The sequence below is a fragment of the Periplaneta americana genome, chromosome 11 (genome assembly GCF_040183065.1).
Source record: "Periplaneta americana isolate PAMFEO1 chromosome 11, P.americana_PAMFEO1_priV1, whole genome shotgun sequence".
Taxonomy (NCBI): Eukaryota; Metazoa; Arthropoda; class Insecta; order Blattodea; family Blattidae; genus Periplaneta; species Periplaneta americana.
Window position 1 is genome coordinate 72,644,451 of NC_091127.1, and position 25,597 is coordinate 72,670,047.

Genomic DNA, 25,597 nt, shown 5'->3' on the forward strand with positions numbered 1-25,597 from the left:
GTTTATTTTTAGATCTAAAAGAACTAGGAAGTGATTAAATCCTAAACAGAAATATAATTTTTCTTTTAAAAAATCCTAAAGTCTTTGCTCAACAAGAATGTAGTCTTTACTCGATTTCGGACTTTTAAATGCTTGCAAATGGAGATTTAAAGTTGGTGCCCTGGTTGCCACATCCTTTGTCAATTTCTTCCCCCTGTAACTTGTGTTTTTATAAGAAATTATTTAACATATAAGGCTAGTCTTTTTATGCATATGCATTGTAAGAAGTCGTTAATGGGAAGTTCAGAATTGTTATGCAGATTTGATTCCTCATTTAAATAAGAAAAATATTAAAAATCTGATAATAGAGATTAATATTTATAAAATGATATGCAATTAATCATTTAACAAATATTTGATCTTGATTAACAGGTAAGGTTTAAAGAAACAGAACAATAAATTGAACAGGTGATGGGTAGTATATTTTTAGAAAAGTCTATCTATGTGAATCGATAAATTTTACTATGACTTTGCATAGGTATCGTGAATTAATTAGCAGAACTATGCTATTAACACTACATTTTTAACTTCAGAAACATATAATAAGATAATGGTAAAATGTTCATGATACTAGCTCAAAATCCATTAGAGATAGTTAATTTTGAAATTATTTTATATTAACATTAAAAAAAACATGCAGAATAGTTCCCAATGCCCTAAAGCCGGATGAGCAAAAAGAGATGCAGTAGAGCATCGATTATCCGAAAAAATTATTGGGGACGGAGGGGTGTTCGGATAACTGATTTTTCGGATAACCGATATTTTACGAAAACAATTTGTACCGGTGTCATAGGAGCAGTATGAAACAAACGAACATTGATATTAAACATAAAACTGCACATACAGTATATATTTTGTATCACACGTCTTACATATTTCACAGAGAACTGACTAACCCAGTTTTACATGTTCAAAATGGTCGTTACAGTAGGCCTACAGTTTAGGAAAAGAAGTCCATTTTTTTTTCTTTATTGCTTCAGAGCTGAGAGACTTTTTTTCTTTTTGCCGCTAAATCTCGCAAACAGCGCTTCTACATGGCGCGCGCGTAAATTTGAATTTGCTTTCGGTTAACCGATGTTTCGGTTGATCGGTACTCCGATAATCGATGCTCTGTTGTATTTAGAGGAAACTAAAAGTTTAAACTGTAGTAGAAGATATCTAGTCGTATAACAAATTAGCTAAATCACATACAGAGATTGAAAACCCTTTCACCGAAGAAAGCATTCCATTCAGAAACTGAAGGACACCGAGATAGAGGAACATCTTGAGACATAGCAATAAGCTCGAATGAACCCAAATCTAAAGTATTCATGACGATGATGATGATGATTATAATTTCTTCCCTTGTTCTTCGGAGAATTAGAGAGTAAATTTTCCATTTTTGTCAATAACTGAGATTGGACTATTAATTACGCTCGCAAAGATATAAAATTTATAACAATTAAATTCCGAAATTCTCCAACACTTCTCGTTATATAAGGAAAAGTCCCTTTCTTCCGAACATTTCGCACTTGATTTCCCTTCATCGAACATGGAAAATAATCCCATAATAACACCTGGAAACATTACCAAAGTCTTATCCTAGTCTACTTAATACCTTTACAGTGTTGTTACTTTACGGCCACGTTCGTTACTGTTAAGGCTGGTCCACAATAAACCGGGAACGGAAACGACGACAATGAAAACGAGAACGGAAATATTGTTAAAATACTGTAAATGTATTTAAATGTGAGAATTCACAACTAACGAGAAGCTTGCCGGAGCCTGGAAACGGGAATGTAAAAATTAAATTTATTTTAATAATATTTCCGTTCTCGTTCTCGTTGTCCTGGTTTATTGTGAACCAGCCTTTACCGCGCAACTTTTCTACTACAGCTGTAAAAGTTACTCTCGCGTTCACACAAGACAAAAGTAACGTGCAGCGCGCTACTTTTCGTGCTTGGAAAACACAGGACTGCAAAACTTGCGAAGAGGTTGTGAACCTGATCACATACAAGGCGCTTATATCTGCAACTGTAACTACAACTTTTTTTTCATTACATTTTGTGGTTGTTTCCGCGATCAGATTTTCATATTATGAAATACAAGCGACTGTTCACTTACTAGCTACTTTAATTGAAAGGCTCAGAGCCAAAGGCGACTAACCCACAATTACAAAATGAGTAAATAAGAGTTGATATTAAGAGGATCCTGACAAAAAATGATTGGTTTCACAATTTATTTTAATTGGTCTACATTGAATAAATACAAAAAAAAAAATATATCATTAATCTACAACAACGATGTATAGTTTTGAAAAAAAAAAGGCTTAATAATGAACAATACAAAATTGTGTGTTGGTCGCCTTTGGCTCTGAATCCTTCAATTATAAAACGGAAAACAAAATGTTGACCTACAAAAGAAAAAAGTGGGTGAAAAAGAGTGAAGAAAACAATAGATTATTGAAGAGTTACAATCTCCTTTGAGAATTGTAATGAAGTGGATGAGTCATTTTATACGAACTTTTTAGTGCCATCGAGAGTTTTGGTGAAATTTTAGACTTCCTGCCTACAGAGCTACTAAACTGTGATCGTAGTGGTTAGTTACTGAAGTCACAAACTTATTAGTAGTATACGCAAATGACGAAATTTCAGTAAATTCCATATCGTATAACTTGCAAGCCACTTTTTCCAGTACATTGAGAGTTTTTTAGTGTTAATACTAGCCGAGTGACTAGAATTACTCCTTATATTCAAATCCATCAGTTGCAACACGACAGAAACCTCAACCGATCAATAAAATAAGGTATACAAACAATGACAGATCTATTTTTAAAGATGACTGTTTTTGGTTAATAAATTTAATGAAATAAATTGCGTCAACAACTATTTTATTGATAACCACATGGAAATATAAATTAAATGTATTTATAAAAATTAAGGGGCACCCGCAATTGAATTGGGGACCTTCTCATTTTCAGTTATCTTACCCCTTAGTTTTAATTTGGTAAAGTTAATTATTACGATGAGGTTGAATATATTAGAGGAGAATTTAAGGAAATTATCTCTTTGCCAGCACGGCTGTCTAAAAATAATGTACCGGTGTTATCATAGCATATCATAAAAATAATTTAAATTTATCAGCTTCGGTAAAAAAAAGTAAATGGTGTCTGGGAATGTCAAAGGTTTCCAGCTTTCTTTCCTTTGGGACGCATAATCTAAATTTGGGACGCTAATTTGCAATTCGTTAATTTTTTTAACATAATTTTTCTTTCCAATTTATTACGCTTACATACTTACTTACAAATGACTTTTAAGGAATCCGCAAGCTCAATGCCGCCCTCAAATAAAACCGCCATTGGTCCGTATCCCGTGCAAGATTAATCCAGTCTCTATCATCATATCCCAACTCCCTCAAATCCATTTTAATATTATCATCCCATCTACAACTCGGCCTCCCCAAAGAACTTTTTTTTTTCTTCCAGCCTCCCAACTAACACTATATGCATTTCTGGATTCGCCCATACGTGTTACATGCCCTGCCCATATCAAAGTCTGCATTTAATGTTCCTAATTATGTCAGGTGAAGAATAAAATGTGTGCAGTTGTGCGTTGAGTAACTTTCTCTATTCTTCAAATACAAAAAATTGAGGAAATATATAACAGTTGTATGAGCACTATGTCTGTTGAGCGTCTTTATTTATCATACATGTTTCGGGGATTGTATCCTCATAATCAGTGATGTCCGGAACTTTGATCTGTACTCCTGCTTGACATGATATGAATTTCACCCCTCTTAGCCCCAAATATTTTCCTAAGAACCTTACTCTCAAATACCCTTAATCTTTGTTCCTCTCTCAAAGTGAGAGTCCAAGTTTCACAACCATACAGAACAACTGCTAATATAACTGTTTTATAAATTCTAATTTTAAGATTTTTTGACAGCAGTGGAGGACAAAAGCTTTTAAACCGAAGAATAACAGGCATTTCACACACACACACACATATATATATATATATATATATATATATATATACATATAAAATTACTTTTTCCCATAAAGGATATAGTTTCTGTTTTCCATAGAACTTCGTTATAAGTTTATAATTTAACGAAATCCATCTATCCTCTATTTCATACGTCCATCCGTCCATCCGACCGTCTCCTCTTCCATCTATCCATCCATTTTTACATACAGTATCCATATTTTCTAAATTAATATTTACACTTGTATACACTTGAACTTATTTTATAGCTACACATTTCACCATTTTTTGAGAAAATATAGTATACTTGTACCTATAAAGAACACATCTAGACTATCGACTTACTGGGGATATCATATGTAATAAAGTTACATGACTGTGTGTATGTGAAACATGAGAACAAGATAAAAAAAACGGTCACTCGTGACAAATAAAATCCACAGAAACATTTCTGATGCAAATTGGTGTGATGTTTCGCATAGAAATACGACATCTCTCTGCTGTACCCTGTCTCTGAGGACGTTGTTTTTGTCTAGGACAAGATTCAGAGAATAGTCTTTCTCTTCTTCTACAGTATAGTAAATCTAATTTAGTGTACGTCTTGACAGAATGTCTCACGAAAACTTAATTTGTAAAGTAAGTGAGAATAGGAACCTCTTCTCGATGAAGGAGCAAACTTCGTAAAAAATATTACAAATTCCTTCTACGCAGGATTTTCCATGTAAACAAGGCAACGCGCGCTGCATCCGTACTATAGTTTGACACTCCGCATTCGTCCCCTTAATCCTCTCGTGAATTTAATTTCAGAAAAATATGGGTGTGGCTGTGTCGGGATCACAGCCGTGGGTTTACGTCAATACGTCCGTCTTAAAACAACAGATATAGATGAGATTTTCCATTTGGCACCAAAATCAGCCCGCTAGGACATCGGAATCGAGAGATAAGCGTATTCCGAATCTCACCGGACCGGTGGACAACAATGACGTCACACTGCAGCGAAATAGGATAAAAACTGCTGGAGGATTCGATGGCTATCATGGCGGCTGTACAAGTTGTTGTCTGTGCTACGCTAGCAAGATTTTGCGAAATTTCCGTACTGTCGTCTCGTTCAAAGAAAAGAGAACATAAACAATTTGTTTCTTGGACCAGTAGTAATAACTGACATGTTCGCTCATAAGGCATTAACATATTGTTTTTATGTTGTGCTCATTACAAACAATACGGAAGAACTAAAGCAGAACACACCGCCATGATACAAGAGTAGACGATGTCATTCGTCTGCTAATTCCCGCCCTATACAAGAACCAAACAGATTCACTGATGGCAGCTGATGGAGACTGTCACCACCTCTGCATGCTGATGGAACCGGTGCGATACCGGTGGAGCATCGGTGACGTCATCGTTGAAATTTGGAACACCGTGATGCCATCAGTTTGCTCAGCGCTGTGATTCGGAATACACTCATACAAGCCTACTGCTTGGAAATTTTCGCGCATGCCCAAAATGGACGCCAGTCACTGTGGATCCCCCACGAAGTTCATGCTCGCATCCTAGTAGTACCCTATATCCTATCGAACGAGACCGCATTTATTTCGATCGTGTTATTAGTCATTAGTTTTGGCGTCTGAATGGATCACCCTGCAAATTGTTGCTTAGTTACATCGCCGTTTCCGCCCTGGTACCTCATATCTCGGTCTGGTTTTTAAAGACATATTCACAGCAAAATATGGTAAGTGAAAACATCAACATTGTCAACCAGTTTCTATTGGCCAAAATCCACCATCATCACCACCATAACCAGCCCACCATCATAATCTTATCACAATCATCACCACAACTGTTATAATTGACTTTTCTAATATGTTGTTGTTTTCTAATGCCAGGTGTTTGAGAATAAAGTCATTTGACCTATTGCACTCCAATATTTTCAAAGATATTGTCATGGTCAGCCACTGAAGCACAGATTTTGAGGTATTCCGAATCCATTTCTTGGTTTGAGTTGCACAATGGGCAGTTAGGGGACTGGTATATTCCAATTCTATCCAGGTGTTTTGTCAAACAATCATGGCCTGTTGCCAATCTAAATGCAGCTACAGATGATTTGCGTGGTAAATCAGGAATTAACTGTGGATTGTGATGCAAAGAGTTCCATTTGTAATATAATTATGATAGTGATCAATTTATCTTTGTCTAAATTTATCATGTAGTTAGTTTACCGTCTGCCGCCCATCCTCCTCCGCCTCAATTTCCCTTCACTTTGGACGCGCCCATACGTGTTGTTCAACTGTGCGATTGTTATGAGTGAAATTTCGTGCGAGATATCGCACAGAATGATTCCCTATTTGACTTTAGAACAGCCATTTAATGGTTAATGGAGCAAAAATTGAAAAAGTAAAAGTAAAAACAATAGTAAAATGTGAGTCCACAAACGTCAACTTTCAGGGAATGCGGCGCAAGTCAACATTCTGAAAACATATTCTCTCCTAAACCCCCAAAATTTCCCCCAGATTGGGAACCACTGGTTTTGGTTATATGAGTGTACCGCGGGATTTTAAACTACATCTTTAGTGTGCCACATGATGAAAAGCTTGAAAACGCTGCGCTAAAGAAAGAATGTTTGTGTACAAGACATATTATAAGTATGAATAATTCACCGCTATGGTGTAACGGTTAGCTTGCCTGACCTTGAAACGAGCGGGATCGGTTTCAAATCCTGGTTGGGACAAGTTGAGGTCTTTTCCGGGGGTTTTCCTCGACCCATTAAGAGCAAATATTTGTTTATCCCATGATATGACAAATGTCTCAGTTTCGATGGGGAATATGTTTAAAAATAGCTCAACAATTGCTGTGTCTGTTCCAATAAATTTTTCCAATGAAATTGTGTTTTCTTTCTGTTAATGGCCCCTGGGGAACTTATTTTTTACGGCCCTCGTAATTTCGGTCGAGTGGCCAAAATTTGTATAAGTACTTCTTTTGACATTATTAACTAGATGAAAGAAAAGAAAATAACATTTTTATCTGCCCCCCATCAGAATGTTTGCTTGTGAGTCGTTTGTTACTTGCCCAAGCCATTTTTCGAACGGTGCTATAGGCACCGTGCATGGGTCTCAAAATCGTACTGGTGGCGCCGCGCAGTGTCTCAATTCCTAATTAACTACAGGCTGGCAGTCATTCACTAGTCATGTGTGATATAGAAATTACATGCGGCTTTCTGCCGATAAAAAGTTGTAATATTGGTAAGAATGGGTTCATTGATTCATAGTGTTCTGCCCAAGGACAGGTCTTTCACTGCAAACCCAGCAATCTCCAGTCTTTAATTATTTTATAGACTCAGTGGAAAGTTCAGCACTGCTAGAGGAGTGTAAAAATGTATCTACAAAGTTCCTGAAATATCAGTGAAGTTGTTTGGCATTTAAATCAGATTTCAGACCATTGAATGAGGGTGAACAGTCATATTACAAAAACATTGATATACGTACTTATATTTGTTGTCATGACGTGTGTAATATTTGTGTGTATAATGTCTCTATAAATTACGTATTTTAATGTGATTTAATTCTAAAAGTAGTCTTAATTACACTTCCTGAATAATGGGCGACTACAAATTCTCTAAAACACAACACATAACGAACAATATCATCACCATACTACCTCTGATTGAGGTTCTGGCTGATATGTACATCTGTTATCAGGCAGTACATCTCACTTGACGATATGTTTCAGAGGAAGAACAATATTGTTTGTATGTATATGAAGTCTGACTAGTGTAATATGTAGCTAGTCAGCGATATATGCAATGGAAGGGAAAAGGAACTGACCATTCTACCCCATGATATTCTGGCCTAGTTGCCTCATAAGTGGTGCCTTGTTGGTATCACTTATGAGGTTCAGACTTCTCTTTGGGCAGTTGAATAAACAACAAGATCAACATGCGGAAGCAGTTCAATTGATAGTTTGTGTAAAATGTTATACTGTATATTTTAATACGCTGAATGCACCTTTCAACATGAATTCGAACACTGGCAACGCTGTAAGTAGTTTCGACTTCAGCTGTTAATTTACCATCGTGCAGATACGGTGGAGTAACAACAATGATCCCTTTATCGGAGAGGTTTGTTATTATTCCGGGAAAACCTGACTTCATCACCACCGTTTAATAACGTCAATAATCCGCAACCAGTTGTTATGAATGTGTCACTCGATCTGTCTCGGTAGCATTTAGATTTGAAGGCCACCATCTGATCCACATTGGGTGGCTGTTCCACTTCTGAACAATTAATTGTCACTCTACATTTTTCAATATTGCAGGTATTGTTTCCTGAATACTTTCTCTAGGCCAAAACCCAAAATTACAGTAACCATTGTGGATGTCAACAACATTAAAATGGCGGTAAAATATATTATAATTATAATTGTACGATTAACTCCGAACATCACCCTCATAGCAGAATACGACAATCCAGTTTTCATTTTAATTGGAAAATATGAGTAGACGATTTTCTTTACTAATCTTACTCTTGGACAGAATTTTTCGAAAGCTTTCGATGTGAAATTCACTAATAAAAAATGATAAAAATACTATATATGGTCTATATCTTGGGGCGTTTCGACTATCTATGGTAGCTATTTTTGGGTTAAATGATAGAATTGGAAATATCTCTTATGATTCTACGGGTATGAGTGTTTCAGTTGGCAGCAATTTTAACAATATATTCGAAACCACAAATGTCACTCCCGTTAAGTCTGGTAGTTCTGTCTCATATTTTATTGTAGAATAATTTCGGAAACCTTGCATTTCATTAAACATATCATCTGCTCCTGAACGCTTGTCATAACATTTCTTATGTTACTTCAGTTCGGCATGTAATGGAATAGACACCTGAGTAGACAATTCACACAATTCAATTGTGAAAGAAAAAACAAAATCACTAAGAATGGTTTCATTTATTTCTGCCTGTATAGCTACTTCATTTTTCGAAATAACACTTGTTGAGCATTCGCCTTCCATAAAACTTAAATTTTCATCTTTTCTTCTTCTTTATGCGTCTCTTTCGTACCTTTCCGGAGCTAGTTGAGATGAGGCAGTCTTTTTCTTGTAATCTTTTATAAAATTACTGGGAACGGTATGCTAGTTTTGGGGGTGTTCTGATCTCGTTCCCAATAAAATGAATTCCGCAAATTCTTGCTGCGGGTGTTCGTTTCCAAGGTGAACCATCAACACTTGAAATCAAGAATTAAATATCGATATGAATACATTTAAAAATAAGTATATTAATATTTATTGTTGCTAATATTATACATAATATGTATGTAAAGAACTCAGTAATTATGTACTTTTTAAAATTTAAATGATAAATTCCTGTTGTTGTTAACTTAATGGTTATTTATAAACATAATACTATATACATTCTATTTTTATATCAGGCCTAGTATATAATAATACAATGACTACAAGCAGTGTAGCCTTATTTACTTTCGTCTGCGTACTGCATGGATCCACAATTAGCGTCGTTGCGCTTCAGTTTTCTGTTTTGGGAATGAATAAAAACAATATAGGTTGGTGTGTTCCTATAAGCATTACTAAACTCAAGAACACAGCAAGTGGCGTTACCTTTCCGCTTTTTAGGATCATCCATATTTCTAATCATTTAACCTGAGATGTTAAGTATATTCATACGCTTCAAGCACAACTCTATCGGTGCTGTCCCGCAGTTAGTAACAACAGTCGCCACCAGAGGAACTTGCACGGTGCCTATACTAAGGGAAACTTGTGACTAAGCGTACACCTGTTAATAATTGAAACGAATAAATTGTAACCTACGGATATCTATCTTAATTCAGATCGTAAAATATTAATTACCTAGATTTTACAATTTGTAACAAAAATCAAATATCTTAAATTTGGGATTGCAGGAAATGTCAATTTTGCTCTATGCATAGAATGTTACATACGTATATTATCCTTCGGGTGGTAACTTAAGAAAATCTTCTTCTTCTTCTGTCTCACACATATTTAGGCTCTTGATCCTGCTCCGGCTCATTTTAATCGAATCTAGGGTATCCTACCTTTTCTTCTTAATGGTCTATATATATATAGCTTAAGGCTAATTTTGGTATTCTTGAGCAATTCATTCTCCCCAAATGATCTTTCCAGTTTCGTCATTGATTTTAAATATGTTACAATTATTCCTTATATCATCGTTACGAATTCTATCTATTCTTGAACAGTCTTTTATAAGTCCTAGAAATTTCATTTTTACTGTTTCAATAAAATGTTTTAAATAATCTTGTCTGATTGTCCACGATTCACATCCTGAAAGAAGGGAGGAACCCTCCATAACCTTATAGAACCTTAATTGTGTTTTCTTTACAGTTTTTTTTAGCGTTTATATAGTTTTATCTCTACTATATCCTTTATCATAGATATAAATAATATCATAACCTAATAGTTATAGTATCTCATCTGTTCTAAAATTTTATCTTCTGTTGCTATTTTTACACGTAATGGGTATTTTCCTTGAAATGTCATGGCCTTCGTTTCGTTAACTGATATTTTAAGATGTGAGGCGTTCAGAGCTAAAGTGGATCAAGTCACACATTTTCATAAATTGAGTTTAATTCATTTTCTGATTTATCTGAAGTTCGATCTTTTCCGGGCAGTAATGGATCAGTCTTAATTCCAAGCATTCGCCGGTAGGTGACACCAGTTACTTCTGGCTCATATTATTTGTTCACGATGTTCCGAGCCATAGTAGATCAAGTCACCAAAGCGTTGCATGAATTAACATCATAATTGTTTATATTTTATAAATCTAGAATTTAAGAATGGAGCAATAAAATTTTTGCTATTGAAATTAGATAATCCAATAGAACAAGTTAACTTTAAGTCCTATTATTCTCAAAACTACATCTCATGGATTTAATCCATTTCAGCTCTGAACGCCTCATGTGTTGTTTTCCTATTTGATGTAATTAATGAACTGATTTTTGTAAATTCGATTTTGTGTTTTCTAGAATTAAAATATAATCTGTATACGATAAAACAGTAATAAAATCATTTCTGCCAATATTTATCCCTTCGGCAAAACTAAGAAAACAACTAAAAAACAGGAAAATCATCATTAACATGATAAAAGCTAAATTTACGTGGGGACTTGAATACATGTAATGGAAAAGAATGTGACGTCATAATAATGAAGTTTTCCTTAAGATCTTGGACCATATTAAAAATATTACGAAATTGTTAGTATTTCAAAGCGCGTTCTGAGACAATTTCGATGTCTCTCATATTAAGTTTAGTGCAGGAATACAGAAGTGGCGAGAGAGGGGTGGAAAGCATGAAGCAAGCGTTGGTTCTCCGTCCACAGTCCACCGGTGTTGAATACGTATGTGGCCCGTACGCAGTTACATAAGACAGACACTGAATACAAATCCCCTCTCCTACGAAGTCAATAACGCGGGGGTGGAAGGAGAGAATGAGTGACGTATTGCCATGAGTGACGCAACGCTACAATTGATGCCCAGTTCTGTAAGCCTGGTTTAGTAAAGTCTTTTGGACGAGCCCAGACAGGTATTCAAGAGAGCTAACTCATTGCTTCTATGTGTGAATATAGACTTTTGTGTCTGCACAGGATTTGTTCATTTTTTCTTACTAATGCTGCCGGCTGCCAGAAGTAATGGCTAAACGGAAAATACCTCGCTGTCTTTTGCCTTTCTTTTAAGCTTGGCACCAAATAAAATCAATTTTCTCAATTTCTCTGCTTAAGGCGCGGTTATTAGAGCAAAATTCAGGCGTCGTCAACGAGTGTTCAGACGTTGTAATTTTGGCATGAGTCGCTTAGCTCGCTGTCAGTTCTTTGAGTGTAAGTTATCGGGCGAATTTTATTTCACGGCATATTAGCAAAGAAATTAGCAGAAAATCCATAGGCTGGCTATCACTACTACAACTCAATCGCATTACTGACTGATAAAGTACTCACCGGTCGAAGGAAATTCCTGTAAGGGTGAACACGCTGGCCGCGACTGACACATTGGCTATGAAGTTACTAACCCTGCAGTACGGCTTGCCGAAGTACCAATCACTGAAATGAAAAAAGCAAGTATTTAATCGTAATTGAGTTACACCACAGTGATATTTTAGCGTAAAAGATTGGTCTGCATACATTGTATAGGAACTTAGAGCGTATAAAATTTAAAATTTAAAAAGTGACATCGAATTTATTAAAGTTTCGCATTGCGGCCACGCCTTTATTCTTGGTATGTAAATAAGTTTACAGGCTTTAGATTTTGTTCGTACCACAGCCTGTCACAAACATTGCAAAAATTGTTGATTTATATGAAGTTCATTTATAACATTGCCTTTTTATTTCTCACATTTATAGTCTCCACATTTATAGTTGGCTTGGATAGTTACTACATAATGTAAAATTGTTTGTTGCTCCTTTTGCATTGTCCACACTCCGTTACATGTTCTAGTCCACTTTTTTGGGCACTTTCTGGTTTTATCTGTTGATCATTTTTACTATCATTCTATCTTGTCATTTGCCCTTGCGATAAACACGCATGTAGCCTATTCTGTTTGCAACATTTTCGCTTCCATATAAAATCAGTAATGACGTTCGTAAAAGTTATTAATTTCAACCATCACATAATATAATAAATTCTTCCATTTAAGTACTCAGCCTATGTTGCAAAAATGGACTGGTTTAGCTTGCACTTGCACGGCCGGCTTTTATCTTATCAGTGTATATCGTCATCATTTATTTTATAATAATAATAATAATAATAATAATAATTAATAATAGTTTTATTTTCCCTGGTAGAGTTAAGGCCATCAGGCCTTCTCTTCCACTCAACCAGGATCAAATCACATACAAAAAAATACATACCGGTATACAAATATTAAAAATAATAATAAACATAATAAAGTAAAAAAGAGACATTGAATACATATACATAATCAGTATTAACTTTAAAATAATAATAATAAAATAAAAAAGAGACTGAATACATAATCACAAACAGGAAAATACATTCTAGTATACAAGTATTAACTAAAAAAAAAGAATTAATACATATGAATATAATCTCACAACTAAAGGAATAGTATAATTAGTATGATCAGCACAGCACGTGTTACATTGAGACAATGACACTTACCTAGATTTTATAGGCCTGTACCTACATTTCATTTCACACTTCGTTGTTTCTTGGCCGCCATGTCCACTGCTTCTGTCGCGAGAGTTAATGAAAAAGTTCAGCTCTGCTGAATAATTTAGAGTAGCTATGAGAGTTGACAATATATGCGAATTCTCTGTGGGAGAGCAGTTTTCAAGGTCGCTCTATTTAGTCTCTCTATTTAGATATTAGAGTCAACAAGATACCTACTCTCCAAACCGTATATACGATGATACTCAGCTACAATCTCTAGCTCTCTTCTCTAAACTCTCGCTGTGTAAACGTAGCATTATACACATTATGAACACGTAATTTGTTTGAGAGTTCCACGCTTAAGTCAGTGAACAACACGTCACAACAGTCAAAGTGCGGCATTAGTATGTATTGTAAATCTGTAGTGAAATATGTAAAAATGTAATATTGTACGAACAAGTAGAGAAAATGTAATGAGAAGTAGGCCTATCATCGCTATGAAACTTAGCTGCGTAGTACTTCTCTGTTATAAGATGGCGTAGTGTCAGAGAAGCAAAAATGTAATTTTTATAATGATACAAGAATATAAAAATAGTTTGTGTGTTGTCTTAAGAAAGAGTGAATAGACCTATTTTGATACTCAGCACAATCGGGAAAAATAAACCACAGACATTTCTAGAACTCTTGAACTGGTTTGGAGCCTTTATTTCGTGATGATCAACAAAATATTGTCAAAATTTCCAGGAGAAGAGAGAATTTTGGAAATAAAATACATTACTCCTTTCATAATTACTCATATAGGCATACTTCAGAAAATGTTGTATAAATCACATTCTCCGAACACACTACTTGAGGGAACTGGATGTAATAAAACCGGATCTCAGCTACACCAAAGAAAAATAATTCTTACCGATAGCATGAAGAGATATTTCAAATGTAATTACTAGGCCTACTGTTAATTACAACATAAAATAGGCATATATGATATGAAGTTCTGATTGCTTATTACAATAGTGTTAATGAATTGAATCCATAAAGTACAATGAAAGTAATGAGAGACGTTAAAATTACAGCCCATTCACACAGTCGGTTGATACTTGAAAGAGTACAAAGTGACATTGTCGGATTACATCACAAAGGACTGATAGATATACGGGACTGTAGCATTATTGGCTCTGTTTTAATCTCTCTTTATCCGCGGCAAAACTTCTAATACGATGCCAACGCGGTTGTGCTCTGTTCGCTTTAAAAAAAAAGGACTAAAACTTTTTTAATTTTTTTACTTTGGGATAATCAACTGGCATTGTACATTGCACAAATACCCATAAATTTGGCTTTCAACATCAAGAGGATTCTTTTCAATAACTCTCATAACTGAATATTTATCGAACTAAAACTTTTGTATTATGATATTTTTCAGTAACCGATACGTTAGGGAGAGTTCACAATAAAATTATAAAGTAATAACATTTTCAGACTGTAAAATTGTGAATGCAAAATGGAAACATTTCAGCTATTTCAAAAAGTTTAACATGTGAAATGACTTCACCTTATTTTGATTTGGCGACGCATCGTTTCTACAGTACGATTATTAAGACAGTCGCCGGCAATGAGCGCCTTGGTCAGGCGAGACAATTTAGTTACGCCAAGGGGTGTTTGGGTTAGTCACTTGCTTGTCTTCGGAGCGATCGGATATCACACGTGCGGTATAGCGGTATGTTTCCAGTACAGTTAAGCTGTACTGCATTCCTTTACCGACCTCTCGCCCTTATCTCTACTCCGAAGCTCTCCCCACTACTCCTATCATTTCCCCTCTTTCGCGTCGCCGAGCTGTCAGGACTAAATAATCGGTGTGTACCATCGTTTAGAACCTGCATCTATCTATGACGCAGTCCACCTTTCCTTTCCCGAGCACTAGGCGTCCTCCTCGTCCCTATACACCACTTCACATAACCAAATCAATGAAGTGCGACTTATACCCAATTTCAGTTTGATTGACAGGCTTTCCCCTCTACTCACACTCCCTACCATCAGTGTAGGGGAATATGCTACTGCCATCTCACAAACGTTCGACTATTGACTTTCTACATAGTGACAAATTTTATTCCTGAAAGTATTTACCGGTACTCTATATTTCGGAAGTCCGTGCTAAGCGTTTATATTGAATTTTATTTCTGTTTATATTAATTCTGCAGTACTTGGGAAAAGTTACACAAGTCAGTTTTCACAAACCTTTTTTGATAATTTATTGACAACTTTCGGAACATCTGCTCGCTTGGAAAAAAATACATAAGTATTCCTTTCCTCCCATTACAATAATTCATACAGAAAAAAAATCAAATTGACATAAACCAGTGTAAGTTGTCAATAAATTATCAAAAAAGGTCTGTGGAAACTGATTTATGTCACTTTCCCCGAGAACTGCAGAATTGACACATTCATAAGCTGCTGATAACTGAAGATAAATGTTTTCTCCACCGCTAGTTGCTACTCTACAGCATACACAATGGGACAATCTGCACTGTCTCCTTCCCCCTGACTTCAAAATACATCCTGACATGCCTAAATATAATTAATTACATTACGTATTAAATGACTTGTATTGTCTTTATTATACATCTTGATTACACAACTTTTAACACTGTATCACTTCGGAATATGCGAACGCACCCTCACAGGAAACAAGAGGCGCCAAGACCAACAACGACCAGTTCTGAAGATGACCCAAAATGGTCGCAACATGTTAACAAGGTACGTTAAAATTTAACACAAGAAAGTTCTTATCATACATGTTCCGAAGTGATACAGTGTAAGTTGTCAATAAATTATCAAAAAAAGGTATGTGGAAACTGACATGTCACTTTTCCCGAGCACTGCAGAATTGGCACTTAAAAAGCTGCTGATAACAGAAGATAATGTTTTCGCCACCGCTAGTTGTGTAATCAAGATGTATAATTATATTAGTTGAAAATATTGTAAGAACTACAGTAAAATATACTCAAACTTGTAATTTTTTTTAAACAACTGTGACACTATATTTTATATTCACGGATAAATCGCAATATAGCAAACGCCAGTAGGGAAAGTTATCCCCATCCACATGAAATGTGCATTCGACATAACACTCATCTATCACGTAGCGTGTCTGGTGAGCTGGTAGGGGAAAAGTGGAAGGGGTCGTGGGCGGAACTTCTACGTTCGCTATATTGTGATTTGCCCATATTCACTTATATACTTTATTTAATATTTTATTTTCTTTTGCGTACAGTTTGGGGGGTACAGGTATAAGAGGTAACAGCTACCAGTCTGCTACTGACGGACTTTGGACAAGTAGAAGAGGAAAGAAATGCTTTCGCATCCTCTCAACTTGTATGACATGACGTTTAGGTTTCTTTGTCGCTTATGCCTCTCTTCGGACTGTCTATACTAGAATTAACGAATGTTTGTACTGCTGACCGTTGTATGTGGAGTCGCAGGGGGGAGTGCGCTGTTGCCGCATTGCAGTGAGAGACGGACGGGGCAGCGGATTTCAAATTCAAAACTACATCATATCTCACGTTGCATTAAATTAGGCTCCAATTCTAATTTCCAATGCAGATATCTTGAATCCAAGATTGTTATTAGAGCTATCTGACTGAAAGACATCGTCGCAAAATTAAAAGTAGTGAAAGTTCACGGAACTACACCTAACAAATTTTGATCGATCGATACTATCACACTACTAATACCACTACTACCACTACCATACCACCACTTTTAATAATAATAATAATAATAATAATAATAATAATAATCTTCTGAGGACTGGGTAAATTTTGTTACGTAAACGAATTATATGTACTATTATTCTTTGAAATAAGTATTTTTGTTCATTTTTAAGTACATTTATTCACAAAGTGCTAAATAATTATATACCGAAATAAATGAATTCGTAAACAAGTAATATGGATTTAAATTTGTATTTGCAAGAACGAAGTCACACTTCAAATTTTGATTGTTTGCGAGCAAGACAGAGAGCCTCAACAATGAACGAATAAAGTTAAAATATGCGACATATTTAATATTTAAATAACAATTTAAACCGGTACACAAACATTCATAATCTACAACACATTTCAATACCAAAAATATAAAAATATATAAAAATTAAAAATTGGTGCGGAAGATCTCATGTACTAATTTTTTTTATTGAGTTATTTTACGACGCTGTATCAACATCTAGGTTATTTAGCGTCTGAATGATATGAAGGCGATAATGCCGGTGAAATGAGTCCGGGGTCCAGCATCGAAAGTTACCCAGCATTTGCTCGTATTGGGTTGAGGGGAAAACCCCGGGAAAAACCTCAACCAGGTAACTTGCCCCGACCGGGATTCGAACCCGATGTACTAATTAGTTATGCATTTTCTAAGGAAATATGAATATACATTGCGGCAAATGCCATCCTTTTTAAATGACTCAAGGTCCGTGACTGGCTTTGATCTGGGAGTTTCCAGCAGTGCATCTGAAGACCCAGCTTGTGCGCCATCTTCCTTTTCTTTTTCTTCAACTTCCTTTTCTTTTTCGCACCTTTCCTTGCCAATATTGATGACAGTATTTCTGAAAATGTTTAGAACAGCAGCAGTTCTCTCCAACACTTTATTAATATCAATTAGCGGACCCTCATTCTGTCTTTCTAATTCAAAATAGGCCCTAAGAGAGCATACCATTTCACGGGCTTGGCCAAGAATCGGTATTCCTTTGCCGAATCTTGCAGTTGTTCACTTCGGAGAATGAAGTCATGGCCGTCCTCTTTTTACCTTTAAGGCTTGACTGTGCCATTTTAAATTTAAATTTAAAAATAAACCGTAAAAACTAAATAGACACTAATAGGCCTAACAATCACGACACACACACACACACACTTATAATAACTCCCTACAACAATTAGAGGTACTATAAAACACTCAGTTAAAAAGGCAGAATATTAAACGATAAAACTAAGAACAACGAACAGTGAAATGCTGTCACAGAAAACCGACTCATAAACCACCTGCATACATTTTGTTGAACTGGCAACGCTTCGCATGCTTGTTGAAGGTTGGTGGCAGCAAGGTGAGAGGGGAACGGACTATGCTTGGGCGTTAATATGGCAATTTGCCCCCACCTCACTCATAATGTTAACTGTCAGAAGTACAAACATTCGTTAATTCTAGTATAGTATGCTGTGGATGTTGGAGTAGAATTTTCGGGAGGTAGGCACTATGACCCAGCCCTGCGACTTTTTACGGTCTATTACGCTGACCCTCAAGTTAGACGCATTCCCAAACACCGGCTGACTATACCAAGGTTCGCTGCGTACCCAGGTTTCGAACAGACCATCTCACTTGTCTCTATGTCAGCACCCTCTCTGCGACGCCAGCCTGCGTACGGGGACTGCTATGGAATGATGAAATGGAGAAATGTAGACGGTATGATGTAGATACGTAATATGAGGAAACGGGAGAACCCCGAGAAAAATCCCAATTGCGACCTTGTCCGCCACAAGTGTCACTATGGATTTTTCAATGAAAAATCCCAGGCCTGACCGGGACTCGAACCCGCACCGCCCGCGTGACAGACTGAAAGTATGACCCTCATCCACCGCAGGGGACTGCTGTGTAGGTTTCTTTGAAAGGTCAACCTTTCCTCTCTTACATTTTGTAGCTTATCAGCTAGGAACGGAAAGAGGCGCTTTTGAAGTTAGGTTTGGCATGTACATAGCTCAATGTTTACGAGGTCTTCACAATATGTATACTACGATGCACAGAAAGCACTGCACTGTTACTGTGCTTCCATCCTCTGTATGTAAACATTAGCTAGCTAGAGCATACAGTGTCAAAGAAACGACACCGCAGAATCAGCTACTTAAAAACCAGCACTAATTAACTTACTTTAGAAAGGAAGGCAGTCTAAGAAGCAAAAAAGAATTGAAAAATAGATTTGCATATGAAGAGTTCGCGGGAAAAATGATGAATATCACAGTTTTCTGAAGGTTGATGTCATTATCTAATTCAATGGATCACTGCGAAATGTAATGTTGTTCTTATGAAAAAATGGTAAAAAGATAATTATCACCACGAATGCAGTAATCCTTTCCTTTATTTTCTATAGAAACAGCACTACATCTTGCAGTTATAGACTCAATTAGATCATTATCTAATCCTTAACAGAAATGTGACATTCATCGTTTTTCCCGCGAACTCTTCATATTGCAATTTCTCATCTTACAGGTATCGGCACGTTAGAAGTTGGCTGGTATCTACTGGTTTTGAGTAAAATTATTGTTGTTCAGAGGCATTTGTATTTTTCGAATGGGGTTAAATACTGGTATGGTAATGGGGGGTCGTAAATAAATTTCTCACCCAAAAGTGGGTCGCACCTTCAAAAAGTTAGGGAACCACTGCTCTAACGTGTATACAAGCAGTATGGAAACAATGCGAGTCTCGGCAATGGTAACGCTTTGACAACGGTCCATTGATAACTGGATTGCATTAACAAGTGAGCTACGTTGTAACATTCAATCTGTATTTACGTCCGCTGTCTAGCTGAACGGGCGCTAAGTTGCGCGTCCAGTCAACCCAGACATGCTACAGAGAAGTTAATTATCTCTGCCAGAACGCCTCCAACATTTAGAGACAGCCCAGTGGGATTGTAGTAGAATTGCCAAGTTCGTTCAATATTGGACGATCAGAGTTTAGCGGAGTGGCGTTGGTCTATTGTCCTTTCTATACAGGTAGGTCAATTCAAATTAATAATTAGTGTCACTTGAAGTGACGCGTGTTCTCTCATTATACGAGTATTAGCCCCGTGTTTACTCAGTAACTGTGAAGTCTTGTTATACAGTAAAATAAAAGAACATTTTTTTTTTTCGGATTTCTCCAGTTTCATGGTTCTCAAGCATGTCGAGAAAGGACAAATTTTACAAGATGCGATGCTTTGCGGATAGGTGGCAGGTCTATAGCGGTAGATGCAGTGATACTATTGATACTATCCCATCATCCGTTTGGAGGAACTTGGGAAACCAGAAAAATTAGTGTAATTAATAAAATTTGTTCCCGGAAACTTTCAATACTCAAATAATTGAAGCCAATTGGCCAGTTCTTCTCTTCAGTAAAATTTATTATTTCAGTCTCCTACTGCTACACAAATGTTTGCATGTTAAGATTACTTCAACTCTTAGTACAGTGACTGAGGATCATGCTATTTAAACGTCTCAGTAGCGCCAATTGATTGATCAACGAGTAATATAATAATAATTATAGTAATAATATTGTTTATTGCCAGAAAAATACAATACAAAGAAATTGTAAATTAACAAAATTCTAGCACTCCCCATGCATAAATTACAATAAAATAACATCTAAAAATCAATAACTACTCATAACAAATTGCTTACATACTGTCTTACATTTGAAACTGTTGAAGGTAAATAGATGTGGGTGTCTTTTGTTCACGGAATACATCAATACTATCAAGATGTCTTGCGCGTCACCGCAGTGAGAGCTGTTCCTAGCAGAACGTTCAGTACTACCCGTTTTCGCCATCCCAGCTGCAGCGAGACTGAAACACTTGGCCACGTACTGGAGTTCTGTAAGAAGGGGAAGTTACTGAGTAACAACAGCACTATCGTGCTCGTACAGCAATTGCCATCCTTCTAGAAACAGAGGCTGGGAAGTACATGAGAAAATTCATTTTGTGTCTGAAGATGATTCTCATAGAAGGGTGGATATAATTGCCATCAATAGAATAACCCAGAAAGCGATGGTCTTAGAAACTATGATATGCTTTGAGCGAGACACGAATCAGGCACTGCAGATAAATGATGACAAGCGAGCTAAATATGTACCTTATCGTCTATATCTCAGTGAAAAATATAGCATTTCACTTTACAACTGGGATGTTACAGGCTTACTATTTGGAGCGGGGGATTGTTTACCAAAATTTACATCTAATATCCTTAAATCTTTTAAAATTCCCTTTTATGAGGTTCAGAAGATTGTGATGGAAATTCTGAAGGCCTCTCTTCAAATTCTACACTATCATTTAACACACAAAATGTTGTTTTAATGTATAAATGGAATAATTATTTTACTCGTTTCATTTCATTATGTTTGTTAATTCCGGATCGTAGTGGTCAACCTCACTTGAGGACGGATAATTTTAAATAAATCTTAATAGTAAATTGCTATAAATTCTAAGGCTGATATTAATAATATGGTTGAAAGCAGTGCTTGTAAAATACTTGGTTCAAACAAACGTAAAACGTGAACACTAATTTCTTGTGTGTAGCTTGTAAAAAGTTCCAATAATATAGTTTAATGCAGAAAGTGAGCGATAATGAAGTGTTATCAAAGTGTCATTGGCACGCATTATGATGAAAGGTAGGTGGGAAACAGTGAGGCCTTGCGCGCACGGACAGTTTTTTGTCCGCTTATCTGCCGCGGTTAGAAAACCTCTTTGATAGAACACATTGATTGAAATTGATGAAAACTTACGAGCGGATATTTTACAGTAGTAGTTTTAAAAACGCAACATGCTCTATTTTCTGAGCCAAGCGCCAACCGCTCAATATTATGAAACACATGCCAGAACATGTGCACACGAGCTGCAGAACAATCGCTTAATGATGCCGTTATGAAATATTATCCCAACGCAATGGAAAGTCTTCTACAAATAAGGAAACAAAGAGGCAAAAGATGCATGTCTAGGAAGCCTAATTACGAAGAATCCCTCCTACAAATTCTGAAGGACAGCAGAACAGAAGAAATTGATGAAATTAAATCCTTCTTGCTTTCGTTATTGCCAACTTTTCGAAAACTTTCACCACAACAAAAATTTAGAGTAAAAGTGGAAGTCCACACCTGTGGAGTAACGGTCAGCGCGTCTGGCTGCGAAACCAGGTGGCCCGGGTTCGAATCCCGGTTGGGGCAAGTTACCAGGTTGAGGTTTTTTCCGGGGTTTTCCCTCAACCCAATACGAGCAAATGCTGGACCCCGGACTCATTTCACCGGCATTATCACCTTCATATCATTCAGACGCTAAATAATCTAGATGTTGATACAGCGTCGTAAAATAACCTAATAAAATAAATAAAAGTGGAATTTTTTTAAGATTTTTTTTTTCAAATATCTTAATTTATTAAACCATGTAAGGTATATTAGGGTTATGATTAAATACATTGCAGATACAAATAAATACACAAATGTTACTAACGAATACATATAACTTATAACAGACAGACAACTATATCACATGCAAATACATATGTATGTAGAATAATATTACACACAGAAACATATATATGACATAAAAGCAGACGTATTACATAAAATTACATACAAATGACATAAAAACATTACATATTACGATTAGATAAGGTACACACGACAGAAAAAATACATAGTACATAAAAGTTACACATATATGATATACAAAAATATATTACATAGAAATTACATACATATTTATCACAAAACTGACAAATTACACAGATGTTTCATACATACGACATAAAAAGACATTAGATACAAATACATAGTAGATATTACTTTAATGTATTTGGATTTGAAAGTGAAATATGGGTATTAAGTGCAGATTTTTAAAAGGGAAATGATGGCAATAGAATTGGCTTAACTGCAAAGAAGTGAAATAATTTTCAGATTGGAACATATGAGAAGCTAAGGTATTAATAGAAAAAAAGATAACCAGGAAAACAAAATTAGAACTAAAAGAAAACACTTATAATGATCTGTACATACTGTATTTCTTAGAATACCGGAGCAAGGAATACTATTTTGCTATGTTCTGAATAGTTTTCCAGAAAAACGTGCATTTTAAAATACATTAATAATTAGAAATTGTATCGTGTGTTCAGATTACAATTTTTGTGAACATAATTCACATACTTTATAAAATCTTTATAACAACATTTATTTCGAAACACTTAAAATGGTGGGCAGTACTTGGTGTCGCACCTGTCTAATCGACAAGCTAGTTCAAGACGTTAACTTAGTTCAAATTTGTGACACTCAAATAACAAATGTTGGACTGTTTGCAGAGAGTCATCATATGCACAAATAATTCCACTTTCTGTTTCTATCTTGAATCTTTTGAAATAGCTACCAAACTTGCCATGTCCATATAAGAACTGAGTACGAACAAAGTTTGGTTGCATTAATTTAGAATTTACTCCATCGTAAATCGTAGGCAGTATAATTCTGTAGTCAAGGCTCCCTTTGTGCTGCGAACCCAATAATCATTACAAATATTCACTTTTCAACCAAATCTTCGAGATCATCTAAGTCATGCAGGATATCAAAACACATTTATTCATATCCAGTCTCACTTCCCTCATCCTTCAAATGTGTTTAGTTCATTTGGAATGCCATCACATACCTAATCAGCCTACACATTTAACTCAATCTGAGTAGATGGTTCCACCTCAACAGATTCAGAATTCTCACACAGAACAGAGTTCGTCTACAGTATGTATTTTTCAACATATATGTACCTAGTTCTCAAGCAATGCCATCTTGCAGTACCCCCAGTGGTTTTTCATTGTCGCCTAGTGACAGTACAGTGCTCTCACCAAGTGAATCTGACTTTTTCGAATTGCATTGACACAAACATATTAAATAACTTACTTTATATACTCTTATATAATATATTGTGTAGATTGTAACGATTGAAACCAAATATAATTTTTTACCCTACGGTGACTACCAGTCTTTCTTCTAATGCTACTGCCTTTCTCATAATTGTTTGTATTCTGATAAGCAATGTGCAGCTGTGTATTGTTTAATAGTACGTCGAATAAATTTTTGTTCATTCTAAAATATCCAGAAAATGTTTTGGGATATGATACGGAAATGAAATTTTAAGCTCCCTTATTTATAAGTTTCGCTTACAATACACTGCGCATGTGCAGTAAACAAAAACTCCTGTATGTATGCTACTTGTGGACAGTCGTGTGAAATTATTACTTACATAGGACAAGTGGACTCCCACCAAGACCCGCTCCAAACTTTAATTCCGTATGTGTACGCAAGTCTTAGTATAATTTATAAAACTGTCCCTTCGGGTAGTCTTGGGCTTACGATCGCATGGACCCAAATTCTCTTCCTTCGCTGTTTTCGAAGACGTAATAATAAAACACTTATTACAGCTTTTTCCACAAAATTCATGTTTGCCTTCTTGAATGTTACCTGCTAGACGGAGAAAATAGCGAGCGGGTTTTACTTATTACTAGGCTCCGCATTCCAGCTACCTATGAACTGGAATGAGGTTGCCTGAATCGAAGTATATGTGACGTCACAGCAGGTAAAGGTACGCATCTTCAGAAAGTCAAAACCGGGACGCAGTCATACTGAGTAGTCTTATCGATCACTGCTCTTACTAGTGTATTATTTAGTAACTACACCTTTGTGGCTGATTGAAAGTTTATTGCAGAGGTAAAATGCCTTGGATAAGATGCTCAAGCGTGTAATATTGCAGGGCATAGTTGAGAATATTTGAACTAATATTTTCACTGCCAATATAGACAACATTACATATAAATTGTGTAAAATAAACGCGAAGTGACAAAAACAGTGCATTGAAAGACACTGCAATAGTCTACCAAAGTGTGTTGAATGTAATCCAAAAGAACCAGTAGGCCTACCATCACACTCTGAAAATTATGAAGATATTAACTTGACGTTTAGCATGGATTTGTGTACCTACCATGATGTTCAGTGCCAACATCCCAATTAATAAATTAAATAATCCACATTTTAGGGAATTCATAGAAAAGTACATGGAAAATTAGTGGGATTTCAGTGATTAACGATATATGCAATGTCATAATGAAATATATATCTCAGACAATAGGAATATCTTGTACTACATCATGCACCAATAACGTCATGTGCTATTGAAAGAATTTCTTGTATTATAAAATAATTTCAAGTGATATCCGCGTATGTTCAAGTTCCGTAACTTACGAATACACGTTATTATTCACTGCAAAGATTACGACGAAAATGAACATCACGGTTCAAGCATGTGTTTACTAGTATAGCTTCAGAATGTCAAGAGTTGATTATACTCCACGGACACGCAGCAACGACGTGATTGTTTATATCCTTATTCGTTGCATTACCTATGTTCGGCGTACTATATACCCAATGTGTCTTTAACGTCAGACTTTTAGTAGCTGGAATATGGAGCCTACTTATTACTTATTATTACATTCACAACAAGCATTACACAATAAACACCAAACAATTAGAGAAACAAAAATTCAGTCAAATTTTGTTTTAGTGGCAATTCATCAGCAGTTGAAAGGAATACACTTTTTGCCTCTCCTGCACTATATGTTAACGATGATTTCTCTGCCATCTAGGTACCAGACGGATTTGGTGTTACGCCACTCCGTACAGGACTC

General features: G+C 35.9%; 1 protein-coding gene across 1 annotated transcript in view; it reads right to left on the reverse strand.

Annotated features, from left to right (window-relative positions):
* The window catches only part of LOC138708528 (tachykinin-like peptides receptor 86C), a 409,782-nt gene that overhangs the window by 213,767 nt on the left and 170,418 nt on the right, over window positions 1–25,597 (reverse strand). The window contains exon 3 of the mRNA XM_069838642.1: window positions 11,984–12,085. Within this exon, the coding sequence (XP_069694743.1) occupies window positions 11,984–12,085 (102 nt within the window). The remainder of the gene's footprint in view (window positions 1–11,983; window positions 12,086–25,597) is intronic.